The sequence below is a fragment of the Dasypus novemcinctus genome, chromosome 18, assembly GCF_030445035.2.
Source record: "Dasypus novemcinctus isolate mDasNov1 chromosome 18, mDasNov1.1.hap2, whole genome shotgun sequence".
Classification (NCBI taxonomy): Eukaryota; Metazoa; Chordata; class Mammalia; order Cingulata; family Dasypodidae; genus Dasypus; species Dasypus novemcinctus.
Window position 1 is genome coordinate 52,881,761 of NC_080690.1, and position 21,737 is coordinate 52,903,497.

The following is a 21,737-nucleotide window of genomic DNA, read 5'->3' on the forward strand; positions in this document are numbered from 1 at the left end:
TTTAAGGTTTTTCTTCATCCTTCCTTCCATCAAAAGGGAATATTCAAGTCATTTGTTATTGGATGTACAGTAAACAGGATTTTAGATGTATGGTTTATAAAAGTATAACTCAGATTTCTAATTTATGCTTATGTTTTTTCTTCTCCAAAGATTTTTTTGAATAAACAACCAAACCCAAGAAAGAAGCTCCTTGTGCCTTGTACACTGGATCCTCCCAACCCCAATTGTTATGTATGTGCCAGCAAGCCAGAGGTGACTGTACGGCTGAACGTCCATAAAGTGACTGTTCTCACGTTACAAGATAAGGTGACTGCAGGGCCTGGCCTGGTTCTTTGCTACAATGTTGTCCATTTCCTTCTAAAAATATTCTAAGTTCCTTTTTGCCTTTTAATGTGTCGTGATAACTAAAAGCCAGATAATTATTCTGTAAGGCTCTGACTACTGAAGTGTTGGTAAATTCCTGGGTTGCTTTGCCATCTGGGTTCCTGATGACCTTTCTATATGTGGTTCCAGAGTATGTGTCTCATACTTCAGAAAGGAATAGGTATATTTAGCTGGAATCTATCACAGATGGTACAGAAGTGGCACAGTATGGTGGCAAACAGAAGAACTCTATTTCCCAGACATTGGGTAAATTTTGTATTTTTTTTGGCAGACATGAGGTATTCTTGAATGGTCTGGAGATGGTGCTGGCTATGGCAGTGAGCAGACAAGTTTTGCATGCAGTATGAATACTTAAGATGGTGAGGTTTTGCATTTCCAGCAGAGCAAAATCCCAATTACTAGCTTTGTATTAAAGGGCTTGGGTTTGGGGTGCTCTGGATTATAGGCAACTCCTACCCACCACTAAATTAGGGGGATCTTGTTAATATTTCTGAGGTCTAAGTTGAGGCTAGTAACAGTATGCACCTTTTCCAATATGATCTAGTTTACTCCTGAGGAGTTAAGGTATTTGCCTATTTATAGTCACCTAAATAGCTGAAGTGAGGAAAAAATAGAGGTTTAGAGTATGGATGGTTGATTACTCCTTCCTCCTAAGTTGGCTACATACTCATTCATTCATAGGCAAGATTTTAAAAATGACCCAAATGGGGGACGCTTCAGTTGGTTGGTCCATCATGGTGTTACATATTTACACACTTCTTGGGATTGGGGGATTAAACCTTTTTGACCCCTAAAATCTGCTTGATAATGAATAGCTTTTTACCCAAAAGTAATTATACAAGACAGGCTGCTATATTTCAGGCGAGTAAGCAGCACAACTTGGTGTCCTGGCTAGGAGAGATGGTGGTTGCCCATCCTTCTTTCCTAGCAAATAATTTCAGTTGGTGTCTACTGATTCTTGCACTAAAGGTACTGCCTCTATTTGTTTGGTATTTTGGACCCATAGAGAAGTCACTGGTGTTTTTTAGGAGTAGGTAAGATTTGATAGAAAATAATCACTCTAACACATCTGGAAATTTAGAGAGAAATGAACTCAGGAAGTGGACTCAAGTTAAGAAATTTTTCCATCTCTGAAACACCTGTCATTACAGGGTTGTTACATGGACTGTGTAAGATAAATATGTTGTGTCTAGTCTAGCTCAGTAAAAAGACAGAATACCAAGAGATAGTCCAAAAGTCCTCAGTACCCATTTGAAGGAGGTTTAATATTATTTGCATCAGTAGTCAATCATGGAGATAGACTATGGGCCTAACATAGGGTAAATGCCCACTGCTTTTCCTGCTTACCCCAACGTATCTTAAGAATATGATGTGGCCCCTTTCCAATGGAAGGAAAAATAAGACCTTTATAGGAAAAAAATTTTTCTAAGTTTTTTATGAAAAGTTATATTAATGTTTTGAATCTTTTTTCTTATAGATAGTGAAAGAAAAGTTTGCTATGGTAGCACCAGATGTCCAAATCGAAGATGGGAAAGGAACAATCCTAATATCTTCAGAAGAGGGAGAGACAGAAGGTATAATATGCTGTATTATTCACTCTCCTCTTTTGGGTAGAGATCGTCTAAAGCAGGGCGTGCACATTATCTCTTTACTGTACGTTACTCAGTATCTCAGCTGTGGAATAGATTCTGAGGCAATTGGAAGGGGAGATGGTTGTTCACAGGGGGCGCTATCCCAAGGTGGAATTGCCTGAGTAGGGCTACTACAATTCCAGTTTTGGCAAGTTGTGCCCCAAATTGGTTATGTTTTTGGAGATTATTTCTTGGTACTCCAGTGCACAAGTTACTGACCATTGATAATGACCACAATGTTCTTGTCCACTTTCAAGGAACTTCCTTGTCTGTTTCATGGGTCCTGGGAGCTAAATTAGTGATGAGAAGACCCTGTGGGGAGGGTGTTTCGTCCAGGAGTGGAGAAGCCATGTTAACTTGTGCCTGCTGTGTAGCAGAAAGCACTGTTGAAAATCAGTGCCCAGTTTTGGCTTTCCAGGCTTTCCCTTTCAGAAGTTCAGGCAGGTCATTCCTTTTGTTAATGCATTTTCTACAAGGTACGATACATTTGGTTCTGTTGAAATTTTCTTAGAATCACATTGAGGGTATTCTGCCTTCCTACTGTACTAGTACCATGATTGGACTTGGAAGTTCCTGCACCTCCTCTGTCACATTTGCACTCATTTCTTCGGTTGTTACCACGTAGCTGGTTTCTCCGTATCCCAATTTTGCCCCTTTATAATCACTTACAAGAGCTGGGGCACTGTTTTCCCTATATATTGATTTATTCATTCACCTATTTGTTTGGTGGTCATATATTCAGTGTACGGTTGCAGATCCTGGTTGTAATTTTTCTTGGTTATAGTTGCTTGTTGAGAAATTATTTGAGATAGTGTGTCATGTGTAACTGGAGGCCACGTTTTGTCCAGGTAGTAATGTATATTAGGAGTCTAGTTTTAATATTCACGTGCCATTCTAGCCATCTGTCTTCACCAAAAAAAAAAAACAACTTGTCCATGACCCTATTCTTCCCTTAGTTCTAAGCCACTTGTTCAAATGCTGGACAATTAGAATTGGAAATTGTTTAAGAATCTCAATGGCTTAAATATAGCCCCTTTCCATGTGAAATAACATGTGCCACTGAGGGCGAAGCAGCATTTATTCAACAAATATGTGTGGAATCCTTCTATATTATAAACGTGGTATAGGTACTTATAATTCAAAATTGAACGAGACAGTGGTCCCTGGCTTCAAGTACTTTATAGTCTGGAAAGAGAAGAGAAACTGTCAGTCAGTAGATTTGGTACAGTCTTGAGTACTGTAGAAAGAGTGCGTTCAAGGTATGAATTGAAGGAAAAGTTTATTTAGCTTTGTGGAGGGAGAAATTCTGGAGGAGTGGAGTTATGGGGACAGTGGCAGTTACTGAAGAACAAAGACCCTCTTGGCAGAGAAAGCATCAGCATTTGAGGAGAATAAGCATCTACAAAGGCAATTTGTAAAACAACATAAAAGGCTTTGAGAGTGCCCAGTTTTTTTGTTTGTTTGTTTTATTTTGTTTGACTGGAAGACTGGTGCTTCGGGTTGGCAGTGGTAGTGAGACAGGAGGACTTTCTGTGTCATAATGTGATAAGTTGTTGTCTTCTCCCTCCTCTGTACCACCAATCCTACGAGGGTTCAAGCAGGGAGTAATGGGGCTATATTTAGTCTGCAGAGGGTGAATTGAAAAGGAGCATGAGAGTAAAGACAGGAAACCAGTCAGAGAGCAAAAGAATGAGGGGGTGAGAGATTTTTACTGAGAGACAGGTAGCAGATTAGAGATTCTCAAAGTCAGAATTTAGAGGTGAGGATGGAGTGCCAGTAGGCCTGTACAGGGCTGTTGTCAGAGATGCTGATTCACCAAGATAAGAAAACCATATTAACTTACTCCCTTTTAAATGTGTTGGGTCTAAGGGGTTTGTGATGAGTGGGAATGTGTGAGAGTATTTAGGAGTGGACCTGGGTATAAAAGTCTGGGTAGGAATATTTTCCAAAGATATTCCAGATAGATTTAAAGGTTAAAGTAAGAAAAATCTGTAAAAGAACTAAAACTCATTGTTTTTTGGATTTTAACATTAAAATAGAGAAGGGCTTTCTAAGTATTCTTTTTCTTTTTTTTAAGTATTTTCTTTATTAGCAATGAAAGAAATGATAAATACTAAAAATGAAAAATACTTTGATTATGTGGAAAATTACATACTTTAAATATATGTTAGGTACTTAATATATACTGGGCACTATGGATGCAGATCAACAGGTTATACACTGTCTTTGCCTTCCCAGAGCAGATAGTCTAGTAGTTACAATAATAAAGTGGACTGAGTATTGTGAGGAAGAAGTGTAAATTGGGAACAAGATGAGGAGCAATATTGTAACTGAGACTTGAATGCTTGTACAGGCCAGGAAAGAGAAGAGGTAATTAAGAATTAAGGCAGGGAAGCAGATGTGTCTCAACTGATAAGAGCATCCACCTACCATATGAAGGGTCCAGGGTTTGATACCCAGGGCCTCCTGACCGGTGTGGTGAGCTGGCTCACGTGCAGTGGTGCCGTGCGCAAGGAAATGCTGTGCCATGCAGGGGTACCTTTGGTAGGAGTGCCCCACGTGCAAGGACTGCACCCCGTAAGGAGAGACTGCACCCCGTAAGGAGAGCCGCCCTGCATGAAAACAGTGCAGCCTGCCCAGGAGTGGTGCCGCACACACAGAGCTGACACAGCAAGATGATGCAACAAAAAGAGACACAGATTCCCAGTGCCACTGACAAGAATGCAAGCAGACACAGAAGAACACAACACAACAAATGGACACAGAGCAGACAAGGGGGGGGTGGAGAAATAAAATCTTAAAAAAAAAAAAAATAAGAAGGCAGAAAGTAAGGTCCAGGTGGAGTGTGTGTGTGTGTGTGTGTGTGTGTGTGTGTGTGTGTATGTGTATGTAGTCCATCATCAGAGTATTTGTAAGTCATGTAGCAAAGACTAAGTGCTGGTGGGTTTCAAGCACTGAATACTTGAGCCGGGGATACTGGGATGCAGCAGAAGTAACACATGGAGTATAGAACTAGCTTATGGTGATTATTTTTGGAGACCTCACTGGCTCTTCTGTCTTTTGTTGAAAAATCTATTAAAATAAAATTTTTTCACCTCTGACTTGTAGTTTATTGTGGTTGTCACTGGTAACCCCTTGAAAGTAGAATGTATTTTGAACATCTCTGAAAGTTGCCTCTGATTCCTCACATACTCTGGAATTAATTTGGTTTGAATGCGATGAGGTTCTTAGCACTAATCCCAATTTGGTCATCTTGATGTAGTTTTTCAGGGCTGAGTTCCTAAGTGTTGGTTATGTGCCAGCACTGCTGGACCCTGGGCTATGATAGATTAAGAAGGTCCTGTGTGGGAAGCATATGTGGCTTGAGCAGTTGGGCACCCGCTTACCACATGGGAGACCCTGGGTTTGGTTCCCAGTGCCTCCTAAAGAAGACAGACAAGACAGTGCGCTGACATAACGAGAGGTAACAAGCAGGGCACAGATGTGGCTCAAGTGATTGGGGTCCTCCCTCCCACATGGGAGGTCCCGAGTTTGGGTCCTAGTGCCTCCTAAAAAAGAAGACCAACAGACACAGAGGGTGAACACAAACAGTGGGGGGAGATGAATCCTTTTTTTTTTTTTTTTTTTTTTTTTTAAGAGAGTGAGTTAGAGCCTTGCTTTGGATTAGGCTTTGAAACTTTGAAGAAGGAAAAAAAGGCCCTGTGTTCATGGAGCTTAGATAATATTTTAGTTTCTTTTAAGTGGGGTTTGGCTTAAAACTGACCTGACTGCTCCATAAAGATGTAATTACAGTATCTAAATTCCTTCCACATTTTCTAGCTAATAATCATAAGAAGTTGTCAGAATTTGGAATTAGAAATGGCAGCCGGCTTCAAGCAGATGACTTTCTTCAGGACTACACATTGTTGATCAACATTCTTCATAGGTAGGAACTGTCAGTATTTTAGGTGTAAAAAATTATTTGAACATAGAAAATACAGATAAAATAGGGGGAAATTTTTTTCCTGCCCTAAACCCTGTTGTTCACTTGAAGCTACACAATATATTTACTTCAGTTGGCCAAATTTAGTCTATAGGAAATTTTGAGAATTCAGGAATAAAAGGATAAGCAGAAAATATAAATATATTATTATATTTCATATATTATTAAAAGTAACTCTCATCAGTTATAGCTAGTCAGAAAGACCTAGTTTCATAAATGTACACAATTGAGTCAGATCGATATTTATAGGCTGTCATTTCTAGCCTCAGTTGGACATAAATTAGATATAAATGGCCTGATTGTGTCCGCTTGTCAAAGAAGAGACCATGAAAGGACATGTTTAATAAAATGGAAATATATCAGGTGGTGTCTAAAAAGAGGAGGCATAATTAGAGGTGTGTTTTTTATTTTTTTAATCATATATTTTTTTTCGCTCTCTGGGAACAGAACCCCTCTTAACATGTAAGTCTTTTGTTTGACTTCCATGCTTTGAACTTTCATACATGTTTTTGGGGATTCATGTACAAAAGTAAGGGGCTACCTATAAAGATTGGGGGGGCAGAGGCAACCCAGAAACTCTATAGCCCTACCCCTAAAACGAATTACAAATTACTGTAATTGAGATCAAGATTATGAGTATAGAATCCTTTGGCCTAGCAGCTGAAGAAATTAGTGCTAAGAGTTACTGTGGGTCACAGAGGTTTTAGTTTTCTGTTTTAGCAATAAAAGTTACTTAGCCTTTTTTCTAAAAAAAAAAACAGCTTTTCCCTGTCTTTGAAGGTACAGTGGTTTTGACCATTTGAATTTCAACAGGAATCTGTTCTGTACAAGTCTTATTTTTTATTATAATTTTAGCTCTTTGAAAATTAGAATCCATATATTTGATGTATGCATAGTATATACCTTGAGCTTTCAGTAACAGTATCTCTCCGGTGCTCCTTTGCTTTGTAAATTGTCATAGCAGTGGTCCTATTTTATAGTGTGTTGTTCTCTTACAGTGAAGACCTAGGAAAGGATGTTGAATTTGAAGTTGTTGGTGATGCCCCAGAAAAAGTGGGACCCAAACAAGCAGAAGGTGCTGCCAAAAGTATAACAAACGGTAGTGATGATGGAGCTCAGCCTTCCACATCCACAGGTGAGTCATAGCCCCAACCAGCAGGTTGTTAATTACCCACCAAGCAGTAGTATATACAAACAGTTTATGATTGTTTTTATGAACATTGGCCATAAAGTAAAAATCCATAAAGCTTCTTAGAGGTATGTGTTGGTTTATTGTTGATTTAATGGAACTTTGAATTCATGAATCATGAAGTTAAAAGTCTGAGGGAAATTTACATACAGAACAAATACTTTATTGGTTTTTTATGGGTTTTTACTACCGGAAAATGTCAACCAGTTTACTAGAGAGTAAAGACTGTTCATTCTCCGTAGTAGTTTAGGTCCGTAGTAGTTTAGGATTTTGTAGACCTGTTTTATTTAGGGTCAACAAATCAGTGCGTCTGACTATTTTGAGTGAACAAATGCTTGATAGGTGCAAATTTAAGCTTTTTTTTTTTTCTTCCTCTCCCCACCTCCAGCCCCACCCCGGTTGTCTGTTCTCTGTGTCTGTTTACTGCGTTTTCTTTGTCTGCTTGTGTTGTTGTCAGCGGCACGGGAATCTGTGTCTCGTTTGTTACGTCATCTTGCTGTGTCAGCTCTCCGTGTGTGCGGCGCCATTCCTGGGCAGGCTGCACTTTCTCTCGTGCTGGGCGGCTCTCCTTACGGGTGCACTCCTTGCGCGTGGGGCTCCCCTACGCGGGGACACCCCTGCGTGGCAGGGCACTCCTTGTGCGCATCAGCACTGCGCGTGGGCCAGCTGCACATGGGTCAAGGAGGCCCGGGGTTTGAACCGTGGACCTCCCATGTGGTAGACGGACGCCCTAACCACTGGGCCAAGTCCGCCGCCCAAATTTAAGCATTTCTGAGCTTTGTCGGAACCAGTATGCCTTCAATAAGATGCAATTGAGGCATCTTTTCTCTGGGTGTTCAATGCTGGTATTTGGTACTTTTCCAATACCTGACTCTTCTGTCCTCTTTGAATTTTTACTGCCCCTCCACCTCACACATTTCTTCATTCTTTAGTCAGGAATCTAAAAGTTACTGAGTTTTCACTTTTATTTTTCTATATTTTTGACCTTTGGCCATTGGTGTTCTTTGGAATGTGGTTGCTCTTGGTTGTAGTGTTCTTTCAGAACTTTGAAGGTAGACTTTGGAGTGACTCACTTGTGGGCTCTGGGTGTCTGGTTTTTTTTTTTTTTTTTTTTTTTTTTGACTGAAAATAGAACTCCTCCTCCTTTGAAGAGGCAGCGGTTATAGCTTTTCAAAAATCATAATTTGAAACTTAAGTTTATTGACCCCTATTCTGGGTAGGTGTTGGTATCCTGCCTTTAATATCGGTGAAGGAAAGAGACAAAACCAATTTTAGTGTAAGGTTAAGATGAACTTTGGCACCCCACTGCACAGTGTTTGAATCCTGGCCTCATCCTCTGCTGCTGTGTGACCCTGAGCAAGTCAGTCTCTGTACCTCAGTTTCTCTTTCTGAAAAACATAAGAATGTTTTCTTTTTCAGAGGATTATTGTGGTGACTGAGTTGTTCTATTTAAAGTGCTCAGAACAATTCCTGGCACATTGTAAGTGCTATGTATATGTTATTGTTAATACCACCACCGCCATTATTAGCATATGCACCCTCCTGCTTCCTGTTGAGAAGGTAAAGAGAGAAACAAGGAACTTTGATGATTCCTTTGAGTTATATAATGCTTGCTAGGTTTTTTGTTTTGTTTAGAAAAGAAATAGGTGCTAGTTATATATAATACTTCTTTAAAATAATAGAAAATACTGTAACATGGTTAAGTTTCCCTTACGGTAGCCATTCTTAACTTTGGTATATATTAGGAGAGATATCTTTCAAGTAGAAAATATTGCTGCTCCCACACTGTTAACCATTTTTGTTATGTTCTTTCTGAAACAAGCACAAGAACAAGATGACGTGCTTATGGTTGATTCAGATGAAGAAGGCCCTTCAAATAATGCTGATATCAGTGAAGAAGAGAGAAGTCGCAAGAGGAAATTAGATGAGAAAGAGAATATTAGTACAAAGAAGTCACGTACAGAACAGACCGAAGAGCTTGATGATGTGATAGCATTAGATTGAAAAGAAATGCCTATGAACAGAACCTTCTGATTGCATTAGGTCATCTGGGCAGAACCAGATTATTTGTTACGTCCTTTGTTCCAAAGGGAAAAAAAATGTATACCAATGACTTGAAAATGATTCTGCTCCCTTTGAAAGCATTCATTTTGCTAGATTTTTAGAAGCATTGCAGTATGCTGTATTGAAAGTTAGGAATATAGTTTTAAAACCCTTTGAACAAAGTGTGTGCATAAACAGTGATGAGATGAAACAACACCTGCATGTTGCCTTTTAATGTAAATATCCTTAGGTATCATTTAATAGTTTTAAAATATTGTGGTTTAGTAAAGTTGATACCTGGTTATAAATATTATGCCTTTATTTTTGGTTAGAAGAAGAATTATTTTTAGCCTAGATCTAACCATTTTCATACTCTTTAACTGACTGAAACAGATTCAGAAAAGTATCAAGTGCTATGCATTGAGACTTGTTTTTAAACATTAACTGGCACTATGTATATTACTGTAAAACAATGTTAATTTACTCAAGTTTTCAGCTTGTACTGCCTGGTATGTCTGTGTAAGAAGCCAATTTTTGTGTATTGTTACAGTTTCAGGTTATTTATATTTGATGTTTTGTAAAACTCAAATACAACTATACTGTACTTACGGACCAAATAAATGGCATCTATGTACTTGTTACACATGCCTGCACAGTTCATGTTTCTGCTGCCTTACTGGGTTATACACTATACGTACGGCAGGCATGCTGAATTATTACCATTTTAAAATTCCTTGGATGCGAAGTTTAAAAAATCTCCACTGTTTGCCATATATGAGTACTTTCTAAATAAAGCTTTTTATGGCAATGTTGCATTTTTAATTTCGATTGTCAACAAGTGACCTTTTGTTGAGAACATTTAAATGATCTTTGGCCAGCCTCAGTGACTTTAGAACCTTGGGTTTGATATGTCACAGGAGAGAGTATTTTCTCCATTCTAGCAGTTCTTCCCAGTTTACCAGAATCTCTTGTTGCGTGGAATATTTATGACCCATCGCCAGCCTGAGAAGATGGCCAGAATAGCATTGGATTGAATAGCACTCATGTCTCCCATCTCGCACCTCAGAAGGCCTCGGTCTTTAGGGTGCTCTTACCACACAGGGATTTCAGAGAACAGAAATCCATTAAGTTGTTTTCCTCACTCCATACCTGTGTTCTTGGTGTTTGGGTCACAGTCCTTTTATATTACTGGAAAATTTTCAAATTGGTAATTCAATATGTTCTTATTCCTTTTTATTTTTTTTATTTTTTAAAGATTTATTTTATTTATTTCTCTTCCCTTCCCCCCCACCCCGGTTGTCTGTTCTCTGTCTATTTGCTGTGTCGTCTTTGTCCGCTTCTGTTGTTACCAGTGGCATGGAGATCTGTTTCTTTGTGTTGTGTCATCTTGTGTCGTCGTGTCAGCTCTCCGTGTGTGCGGCACCATTCCTGGGCAGGCTGCGCTTTGACGCTGGGCAGCTCTCCTTACAGGGTGCACTCCTTGTGTGTGGGGTTCCCCTACACGGGGGACACCCCTGTGTGGCAGGGCACTCCTTGCACGCATCAGCACTGCGCATGGGCCAGCTCCACACGGGTCAAGGAGGCCTGGGGTTTGAACTGCGGACCTCCCATGTGGTAGGTGGATCCCCTAACCACTGGGCTAAGTCCGCCACCCCCTATTCCTTTTTATTTATACCATTTGTAAATTCAGCATATAATCCAAGCCTTCAGACAGATCATATTCAACAGGACTCAGCCTTCAGGAGTATGCTGCTCAGTGCCTCCGGAAGGACTACAACCTTCCAACAAAGCAACTGCTAGCAAGCTGGACCCCCATGCACAAGCCTCTGAGGTTTGCCCTGCCCTTAGAGTTTTAGGTAGTGTTTTATTTTCCTTCAGAAAAAGAGAAGAGTTTTATTATTTTTTAAGATTTATTTCTTTCCCCTTCTCCTCCCCGCCCCCCAATTGTCTGCTCTCTGTGTCCATTTGCTGTGTTCTTTTGTGTCCGTTTGCATTCTTGTCAGCGGCACTGGGAATCTCTGTCTCTCTTTGTTGTGTCATCTTGCTGCATCAACTCTTCATGTGTGCAGTGCCACTCCTGGGCAGGCTGTGCTTTTTTCGTGCGAGGTGGCTCACCTTACGGGGTGCACTCCTTGCGCGTGGGGCTTCCTATGCGGGGGATACTCCTGCGTGGCACAGCACTTCTTGTGCCACATGAGCACTGCGTGTAGGCCAGCTCACCACATGGGTCAGGAGGCCCTGGGTTTGAACCATGGACCTCCCACATGGTAGGTGGACACTCTTTATCACTTGAGCCAAATCTGCTTCCCAAGATAGAAATTTCAGAACCTTATTGTTTTTTGTGTGTGTGTTTTTTTTTTTTGGGTGAAAAAACTATCTTCAAAAACGGAGGTCTAGATATGTCCCACAGGCCATAGTTTGCTCGACCAGTGTTATAGAACGAGAATGAACAATCTAGAATTACATGCACCAGTCTGTGTGAATCTCACAATATCAAGTGAACGAAGCCAGATCCAAGAGGACACACTGCATAATTACATTTACTTAAGGTGCAGAAACAGGCAGAACTAATATCCAGGGTGTTGGAAGTCAGGGTAGTGGCCCTCCCTTGCCCAGGGAATGTCTGAAAGGAGCAGAAGGGGGTTTCAGGGATGCTGGTAATTTTAAACCTTTTAACTGATAAAAAGAACAGTCTTGGATTACTGCTACTCAGAAATAACCTTTGATTAACTGGTTGGTGAGTTTGGTAGTCATTTGCAATTTTGAATTTTGAACACCTCCCCAGAATTTTGGCACTCTTTTTCTTTAAACATCATCAACGCTGTTTCCAATGCTTGTGTACGATCTTTTATTCTTTCCCATTTGAATGTGCATAGCAATAAGTCCCAATTAGATGTGTAGATGTGCGTCTCTTTTGACAGGTCAGTGGTTCTCATCTTTGCATTATCTCTGTTACCGCCTTCCCCAACAGTTTTCATTTCCTCTTATTTTTATAAAATCAGGGTCTTCATTGAGACAGGTTGTCTGCTGGGTGCAAGGGGACTTGGCTCAGACTGTGAATCAGGCAGATCCAAGCTGCCCCCACATCTCTGGAGTGTGTAGTATTGAGAACCCCTGTCATAGTTTTCCTGTGAGAGTTGAGTCTCCTCAGTTGGCACCTGGTCTAGGTGTCATTGAGGCTGTTTTCCCAGCACTTCCATAGCCAGCTTGGAATATGGTGTTGACAAACCATTATCCATCCTCATTGGGAGCAGTTTGGTTACTCAGGTTTATCTAGAGAGTCCAGTGTCCCAAAGAATAAACTGCATACTCAGCACATACCACAGTGGGAGTCAGCATTCTTGAAATAGAGTCTGAACTCTTAATGAAATAATGGGTCAGGCAAAGATCATCAATGGTGCCAAAACCTTTGGTAAAAGGCTGTTGAACAGAATCATCACATGGTGCTCAAATGTTGCTGCACAACCATAAATCAAGTATGATGAAACTAAAAACACCAATAGGACAACCTGATGTTAACATGCTTCTTAAATTCCTTTTCACGAGGAATATCTTATTCAAGTCTTTTACTTTGTCTTTTTGTGTCCCTGCATGTAAGGTGAGTCTCCTGTAGACAGTATATAGATGACTTTTTTTAATCCATTCTGCCAGTCTGTGTCTTTTGACTGGGGAGTTCAATCCATTAACATTCAACATTATTACTGGAAAGGCGTTACTTTGTTAATAACTTTTGGCTTTCCATTGACCTTTCATACTATTATATGTCTTTTTACCCTTTTTGTTACCCATACTAATCTTCATTTCTACACTCTTCTCCAGACCTTTATCTTCTGTCTTTTCCTTTCAGGTTGTAGCACTTCTTTTAGTATCGCTTGTAAATCTGGTCTCTTGGTGATGTACTCTTATTTTTTGTTTATCTGTGAAGACTTAAAACTCAACCTCAGCTTTGAAGAGCTGTTTTGCCAGATAAAGAATTCTTGACTGTCAGTTTTTCTCAGAATCTTTAATATACCACTGCCTTTTCTTGCCCATGGTTTCTGGTAAGAAATTGGTATTTAGTCTTATTGAGCATCCCCTGTATGTGATGAATTGTTTTTCCCTTGCTGCTTTCAGAATTCTCTCTGGTTTTTGACATTCTGAATAGTAGGTATCTTAGAGTAGGTCTATTCGGATTTATTCTATTTGGAGTGCATTGTTCTTTGTTATTGGTATTTATGTCTTTCATAAAGATTGGGAAATTTTCAGTCATTATTTCCTCAAATATTTTTTCTGCCCCTTTTTCATTCTCTTCTCCTTCTGGGATACCTATAAACACTTATGTTTGCGCTTTTCATGTTGTTATTCAGGTCCCTAAGACCCTGTTCCATTTTTTCCATTTCCTTCCCTTTCTATTCTCTAGTCTTTTCAAATTCAGATGATCTGTCTTCCAACTCACTTATTCTGTCCTCAATCAATTCAAATTTCCTATTATAGGCCTCCAGTGTATTTTTAATCTCATCCTTTGTGTCTTTCATCCCCATAAGATGTTACATTTCTTTGCAAACTTTCAAACTCTTCTTTGTGTTCAAAAGTGTTTTCTTAATAACCTTAATCTTTTTAACCATCTCATTGAATTAAGACTTGTTTGGATATCTGTGATTAGTTGTCTTGAATCCTGTGTTTTGTCTAAAGGTTTAATTTGTTCCTTTGCATGGGCCATATCTTCCCATTTCTTAGTATGGCTTGTACCTTTTTACTGGTGTCTTGGCATCTGATTTTTTTATGTGTTTATTCTGTGCTCAGTTTCTTTAGCCCATTGCTTTCTTATTGGTTGGCTTTTTGCTAAAGCTTCCCCTGTTAATCCTCTGTGAATGTTAGTCTGTTTCCTTTTTTTTTAAAGATTTATTTTATTTATCCCCCCCACCCCTTGCTGCTTATACTCATTGTCTGCTCTCTGTGTTAATTTGCTGCACGTTTTTCTGTGCCTCTTGTCTTCTCGTCTTCTCTTTAGGAGGCACTGGGAACTGATCTTGATACCTTTCGACGTGCAAGAGAGGCACTCAATTGCTTGAGCCACATCAGCTCCCTGGTTTGTTGTGTCTTTCATTGTCTTTTCCTCTGTGTTTCTTTTTTGTTGTGTCATCTTATTGAGCCAGCTCGCCTTCACCAGGAGGCCCTGGAAACCGAACCCAGGACCTCCCATATGGTAGACAGGAGCCCAAGTGCTTGAGCCAAATCCACTTCCCTGTTTGTTTCTTATTTGCCTCTGTGTGTGTGAGTGTGTATCTATATCTATAAAAAAAATTTTAAGGAGGTACCAGGGATCAACCTCTGAGCTACATCTGCTCCCCTTACCATTGTATATTTTTAATACTACTTTTGCCTTCTCTCACTGCATTTAATTTCCTGGAGGGCTAATTTTGTAGAAGTATCCCCCTGGAGACAACCTCCCAATTCTGGTTTCCCAGTCAAAACAGGATCAGGGAACCTATGAAGGAAGTATAGATTGAGTCTGTGTATTCTGGAGAAGAGACTCTAAAGACTGCCAATCTTCTCTTTGATGTGTCTCCCAATCTAGGCTTTCCTAGGTTACCCAGCACATAGCACTCTTTATCCAGTCATTCTCTGCTGCCCTACAATTATTCTTTGCCTTAGCTACTAGTGGGTGCATGATTGAGGCTGAGGTTGCCAGCCTACCCCAGATGAAACTGCTGGACATCTCCCAGCTGCTGAGATCTGATTTCTCTGATGAACTGCCATCCCCTGTGCTGGCTCCCTTCCCCTGGCGGGTGGGCAGAGTGACTGCCTGAGCTGTCTTGAGAGAGAGTGATGAGACTACTCTTGGTTCCTCTCCTCTCTGGGGCACCTTGGGGATGAGAGTGCAGCAGCTGTTAAAGGTGGGCAGGTGTGCAGCAGCCCTTTTAAGGTGGATTGGGTGAATCTGCCCTGCTCACAAGAGAGTGCATGCTCTCCTTTCTTCCAGGGGGCGCTGGGGCCCAGTGTGAATCTGCCTGCTCTGCCCTGAGAAAGTGTTCAAACTGCATCCAATCTCCACTCCTGGGTATGGAGTCCTAAGCAGTGGCTTTCTAAACTGGGCTGAATCTAAAACCCCGGGGGACCAGTATGTTTTTCAATCACCCCTGATTCCACTCCTGCTGGGGATGGAAACAGCACAAATGCTGCTGGCTTCTTTGTGACTTGGACAGAGTTAAAACCAGCTGTGCTCAAGAATGGAATCCAACTTGCCGAATTTGCCAGTCAATGGCTGTAGTTGGTGCCAGGCCACTTCCCCTCCCCTGCTTTTGGAAAGAGACTTCTGCTTCCAACCAGCGTGTGGGTCTTGAGGTGGCCAGCCTAGCCAGTGGGGGGTGGGCAACCACTTCTGCAATACGGAGGAATTTACTCAGGAACCTTCACTGCAGATGGTCAGTCTCCTCTTCCTCTTCTTCCCTGGATGGTGCCCTGTGTTCTTCTGGTGTCTGGAGTCCCCCTAAGAGTTGATCCAGACAGATCGTGGCTGGTGATTGTTGCTCTGTGGGACGAGCTGATTGTTAGAGCATCCTACTCTGTCGCCATCTTGGGTCTTCTCCATTATGTGCTTCTTGATGAGATAAAAAGGAGAACACGAGCACCCTGCCACCCGCCCCCCAAAAAAATTAACCCAAGTTCAATCAGGCCTCAACTTCAGGTTGGCAGGTAACAGAGGACTAGAGGAACAAGTTAAAGAGCATTAAGTGGAAACAAAGTACTGAATGTGGGATATTCCTTAGCTAACTTTTTTTTAAGAGGAAGGCTTTTCTAGAGTAAAAGAAATTAGACTTTCTGCCTCTGCTGCCACCATGGCACCTGTGAAAAAGTTTGTGGCAAAGGAGGTATAGCAATTTGATACTGTTTATGAATTCTGAAAATAGATACTGGATTATGTTTGTGAACTGGTCTTTTCCTCTGGCCATGTTAGATTGGATTGGATTCAAAGGTTTTACTTTTACTTGATTAAATCATGATTAAGGCTTTGATTGGGCCACATCAGTAGGACATTGAGTCCCTGCTCCCTTGGTGGGTGGCAACTTACAGAGAAAATGATATGACAGAAGAGAAAATTGGAATTTTGAGCTGGAGCCCTGGGAAGTAAACATGCCGTAGAAGAACACAGAGAAGCAGATATGTGAGGAAGCAGAGAAGTCTCCATTAGATACAACAGGGGTTCAGGGAAGACAGACGAGCCATTTGCCTGATAGTTTGCAGCTGCAGAGACCAGAGCCCTGGGCAGCTGAGTCTGGAGAGACTAGACCTCCCAGCTTACAGCTGATATTGGAAGAAGCTGGGACCACAGAACCTTCAGAGGAAGAGGAAGCCTGAACCTTTGCAGATGTCAGCAGTCATCTTGCACCAACACATGGCAACAGACTTTGGTGAGGAAAGTAATTTATGCTTTATGGCCTGGTAACTGTAAGCTTCTACTCCAAATAAACACCCATTATAAAAGCCAACAGATTTCTGGTATTTTGCATCAGCACCCCTTTGGCTGACTAATATGGGGGAAAAAAAAGTAGATTCTGAAGTCACTCTTGACTGCACCTATGCTGTAGAAGATGGAATCATGGATATGGCCAATTTTGAGCAATTTCTACAAGAATGAATAAAAATTAATGGAAAAGCTGGTAATCTCGGTGAAGGGGTGGTAACCATCAAAGGGAACAAGAGCAAGAACAAGATTACTGTAACCTCACAGGTGCCCTTTTACAAAGGGTATTTGAAATGCAAAAAAATATTTGAAGAAGAATAATGTACGTGCTTGGTTGCACATAGTTGCTAATAGCAAAGAAAGCTATGAATTACATTATTTCCAGATTAACCAGGATGAAGAAGAGGAGGAAGGTAAGGATTAAAACTCACTTATATCCTGGATTGTTTTATATGAATTCTTGAGTAAAAGTCCGGGAAGAGACTTGGCCCAACAGATAGAGCGTCCGCCTACCACATGGGAGGTCCAAGGTTCAAACCCAGGGCCTCCTTGACCCGTGTGGAGCTGGCCCACGGGCAATGCTGATGTCCGCAAGGAGTGCCGTGCCATGCAGGGGAGTCCCCTGTGTAGGGGAGCCCCACACACAAGGAGTGCACCCTGAAAGGAGAGCTGCCCAGTGTGAAAGAAACTTCAGCCCTCCCAGGAGTGGCGGCCACACACATAGAGAGCTGATGCAGCAAGATGATGCAACAAAAAGAGACACAGATTCCTGGTGTTGCTGACAGTAGAAGCAGATACCAAAGAAAACACAGGGAATAGACACAGACAACAGACAACTGGGGCTGGGAGGGGAGATTAATTAATTATTTAATTTTTAAAAATCTTGGGAACCCAGGGGAGTGGATATGGCTCAAGCGGTTGAGCACCTGCTTCCCACATGGAAAGTCCCAGTTTTGGTCCCCAGTGCGTCCTAAAAACAAAAACAAGCAAAGAAATGAGAAACCTAACTCAGGGGACCTGATGTAGCTCAGTGCTGAGTGCCTGCTTCCTGTATACAAGGTCCCAGGTTCGATCCCTGGCCCTGGCACCTCAAAAAAGAAAAAAACTTGGGAACCTCCCCAAAAATATTTAGGCATAATATGTGAATCTTTTTTGTGTCCTGGTTCAACAAAATAATGACTTGCAGTTCTTGTGACAATTGGGAAAATTTGAAAATGGAATAGATAATATTAGATGGTATAAGATGGTTGTTTTCTTAGATACAATAGTGTAGTCATGTAGACCAATGCCCTTATTCTTGGGATATTTGGAATGAAGCTCCACCTACAACTTTTAAATGACTTAGCAAAATATAGGGGCAAAAAGATAAAATGTTAACATTTGTTGGAGCCAGGTGGACTTACACCATTCATCCCATCTTTTCAACATTTCTCTGAAAACTTTCGGAGGGGAGGGAAGTGGATGTGGCTCCAGCAATTGGACTCCCATTTACCATATGGAAGGCCCTGGGTTCGATTCCCAGGGCCTCCTGGTGAAGGCAAGCTGGCTCACACACACAGAGCTGGCGGCCCATGCCACAGAGAGCTGAAGCAGCAAGATGATACAACGAAGGGAGACACAGAAGAGAGACAGTGAGAGAGACAGCAGACCAGGGAGCTGAGGTGGCTCAAGCAGTTGAGTGCCTCTCCCCACACCGGAGGACCCAGGATCAGTTCCTGGTACCTCCTAAAAGAGAAAGATGAGAAGAAAAGACAAGCAGACACAGAAAGAGCACACAGGGAATGGACACAGCAGACAGCGAGGGCAAACAACAAGAGTGGGGAAGGGAAAAGAAAAGTAAAAACAAGATTGTTAAATTAAAAAAAAGTGGAGGGGAATGGATGTGGCTCAAGTAGTTGAGTGCCCACTTCCCACATGGGAGGTCCCAGGTTTAGTTCCTGGTGCCTCCTAAAGAAGACAAACAAGCAGACAATGAGCAGACATCAAGGGGGAAAAAAACCACTGAGCAGACAATGAGAAAAAAATAGCAAGCAAGCTTCGGGCAAAAAAAAAAGCAGATGACGGAGCCATGGGAGTGTGGGGGAATGGATAAAAAATAGATATATGTGGTCTGTATTTCCTTTTTGTGACCTTTCCAAGTTTTGTATCTGAGCATTATCTGGTGGTTGAAATCAGAAAGGCAATAAAGTTTATTAAAAATATTAAGTTGGGACAACAAAATGTTAACGTTATTCCTAAGTCCAACATTGGTGAAGTTGGCTTCACCTATCCTCCACTTTATCAGGCTGTGACTTAGGAAGGATTCTCTTCCCTTTGAGCCTCCAGGGAACTAAAGAGGGGAGAGCCAAGTTGTTTCCAATAGACTTATGATCCGTTCAGTAGCTGCCCAGAAAATATTTGCTTTATAATAGCTGTTCCTGTTCATGAAAATTGCCTAAGAGTGGCACACATATCTTAAGTACATTTGCCCTATGGTCAAGGAACATGGCAAATTTAAGCTTATCTAGTCTTATATACAGAAAACAAAAACTATTAAAAGTAAGTAAAAACAAAGCCCTAAGAAAGAAAATGTCAGCAGATGTTTCTAATCATTGGAACTTGTAGAGGCGGGGAGGGCTTCCCGTTTATTTCTCTATTTCTCTCCATTGTAAAGCCGTATTCTTAAGGTCTGGACTCTCCACTTACCATTTTGAGGAAGGATATATTTAGAGAAGTACTTTTATAGACACTCTCATACTGGGAATACATTATTTGCATTCTGCACACAAAAGGAATGATTTTTTCTGTGTCTAATTTAAAACAAATTTCAGCCAAAAGTTAATTTGAGAGATTTTTTAACTGCTCTAGCTAAAAACAAAACAAACAACTGAGTTGAATTATAGGGCTGTTTTTTTAAAAGTGTAACTTAATTTTCCATTTTAAGCATTTTAAGTGTAAAATTCAGTGGCATTAATTACATTCACAGTGTAGTGCCAACTCTAGTTCCAAAACATTTTTATCATCCACTCCAAAAGGAAACCCAGTGTCCATTAAGCAGTCACATATCTTTCCCTGCCCCTAGTCCCTGGCAACCACTAATCTTTCTCTGGACTTACCTATTGTAAGTATTTTATATAAATACAATCATACAATATATGGCCTTTGGTATTTGGATTCTCATTTAGCATGTTTTCGAGGTTCATCCAGGTTGTAGCCTTATTTTTTATGGATGATTCAATACATGTAATACCACATTTTGTTTACCCGTTTGTCTATTGATGGACTCTTGAGTTGTTTCCATCTTTTGGCTCTTACAAATAATGCTATTATACACATTGGGATTCAAATAACTGTTTAAGTACCTGTTTTCAGTTTTGTATATATACGTAGAAGTGAATTGCCCATAATTTACATTACGGTTCACTCTATGTTGTACAGTTCTATGTGGGTTTTTTTTCCTGGTCTTGAACTTTTTGATGAACTGTCAAGCTTTTCCATAGCAGCTACACAACGTTACATCCCCTCTAGCAATATACAAGGGTTTCAATTTCTTTACATCTTCTTCAACACATTTCTGTTTTTTTTTTTTAATCATAGCCATCAAAGTGGTGTGAAGTGATATCTTTTGATTTGTGTTTCCTAAATGACTAATGATTTTGAGCATCTGTTCATATGCTGGTTGATTATTTATTTATCTTCTTCAAAGAAATGTCTATTCAAGTCCTTTGCCCATTTTTAAAAATATTATTATTTTTATTAAAGTTAATAGATCACAAATAATGTTACATTAAAAAACATAAGAGGTTCCCATATAATGCACTCCCCACCTGCCCCCACCCCCATCATTTTTGTAAATTGTGCTTATTTGATGATATATACATCTTAAAAAATGTTCCATTAAAAAACATAAGAGGTTCCCGTATACCCCCCACCTTCCCACCCCTCCCCTCCCACATCAATAACCTCCCCCATCATTGTGGCACACTCACTGCACTCAGTGAACACATTTTGGAGCACTGCTGTACCACATGGATAATAGTTTACCCTGTAGTTCACACTCTTCCCGAGTACATTCAGTGGGTTATGGCAGGATATATAAAGTCAAACATCTGACCCTACAATATCATTTAGGACAACTCAAAGTCCCAAAAACGTCCCCTCATCACATCTCTACTTCCCTCTCTCTGCCCTCAGCAACTATTGTGGCCATTTTCTCCGCCTCAATACTAAAATTTCTTCTATTACTAGTCACAATAGTTTTATAGTAGAATATCAGTAAATCCACTCTAATCCATATTTTATACCTCCATTCTGTGGACCCTGGGATGGTGATGTCCACTCCACATCTATATCAAGAAGGGACTTAGATTCCACATGGATGATGGATGCAATTCTTCTGCTTGCAGTTGTAGGCACTCTTGATTCCCTGGTGTGGTGGTTGACCTTCTTCACCTCCCTGTTAACTGACTTGGGTAAGTCCAACGAACCAAAGACTAGGAGTTGCAACTCTGCTGAGGCTCAGGGCCCAGCTGGCACACGGGCAGTTCAGAGATTCAAGTCTCCTGAGTATATACCTTCCCTAGTGCCAATCACAGTTTCAGTAAAAGTGACAGAAGAGGCATGTGTCGAAAGGTCACATCTGAGTCAAGCTCCATCACACACAGGAGCACACTTTCCAAAGTAGGGGCCTCTGACATGGCACAGAACTCCAAATCCATCTGCCATGACAATATACTCTGTGGGTCTCTGTAGCCTTCAGGAGAACCAATACCTAGAATTGTATCTACTTTTGCTTTTTCTGGGGTGCTGCTGAGGCGTGCATAAGTGTGACCTCTCTGATGACCTCCCAACTCTTTTATGAAAACTCTTAGCCACATAAACTCATTTGTCTTTGCCATTTCCCCCTTTTATTCAAGGTCAAAAAAGCCGTTTTTAACACGTGATCATACATGTAGGCTGAGATATTCGGCTGGTCTGAGTTGGCCCTTTTATTCAAGGTCTCTTTCTAGTTGCATCACCAGCTAATGTGGTAGTAATCCCTCAGCACCAGGGAGGTTCATCCCTGGGAATCATGTCCCACGCTGG

The 21,737-nt window shown here is 41.0% G+C and overlaps 1 protein-coding gene across 2 annotated transcripts in view; it reads left to right on the top strand.

Moving 5' to 3' along the window:
• Positions 1–10,051, top strand: part of UBA2 (ubiquitin like modifier activating enzyme 2) — a 42,200-nt gene extending 32,149 nt beyond the window's left edge. For both annotated transcript variants that reach the window (XM_023586479.3, XM_004450286.4), the window contains exons 13-17: positions 151–306; positions 1,862–1,958; positions 5,835–5,940; positions 6,996–7,132; positions 9,009–10,051. In XM_023586479.3, the coding sequence (XP_023442247.1) occupies positions 151–306; positions 1,862–1,958; positions 5,835–5,940; positions 6,996–7,132; positions 9,009–9,190 (678 nt within the window). In that variant the 3' untranslated portion in view covers positions 9,191–10,051. The remainder of the gene's footprint in view (positions 1–150; positions 307–1,861; positions 1,959–5,834; positions 5,941–6,995; positions 7,133–9,008) is intronic.
• The last annotated feature ends 11,686 nt before the right edge of the window (positions 10,052–21,737 follow it).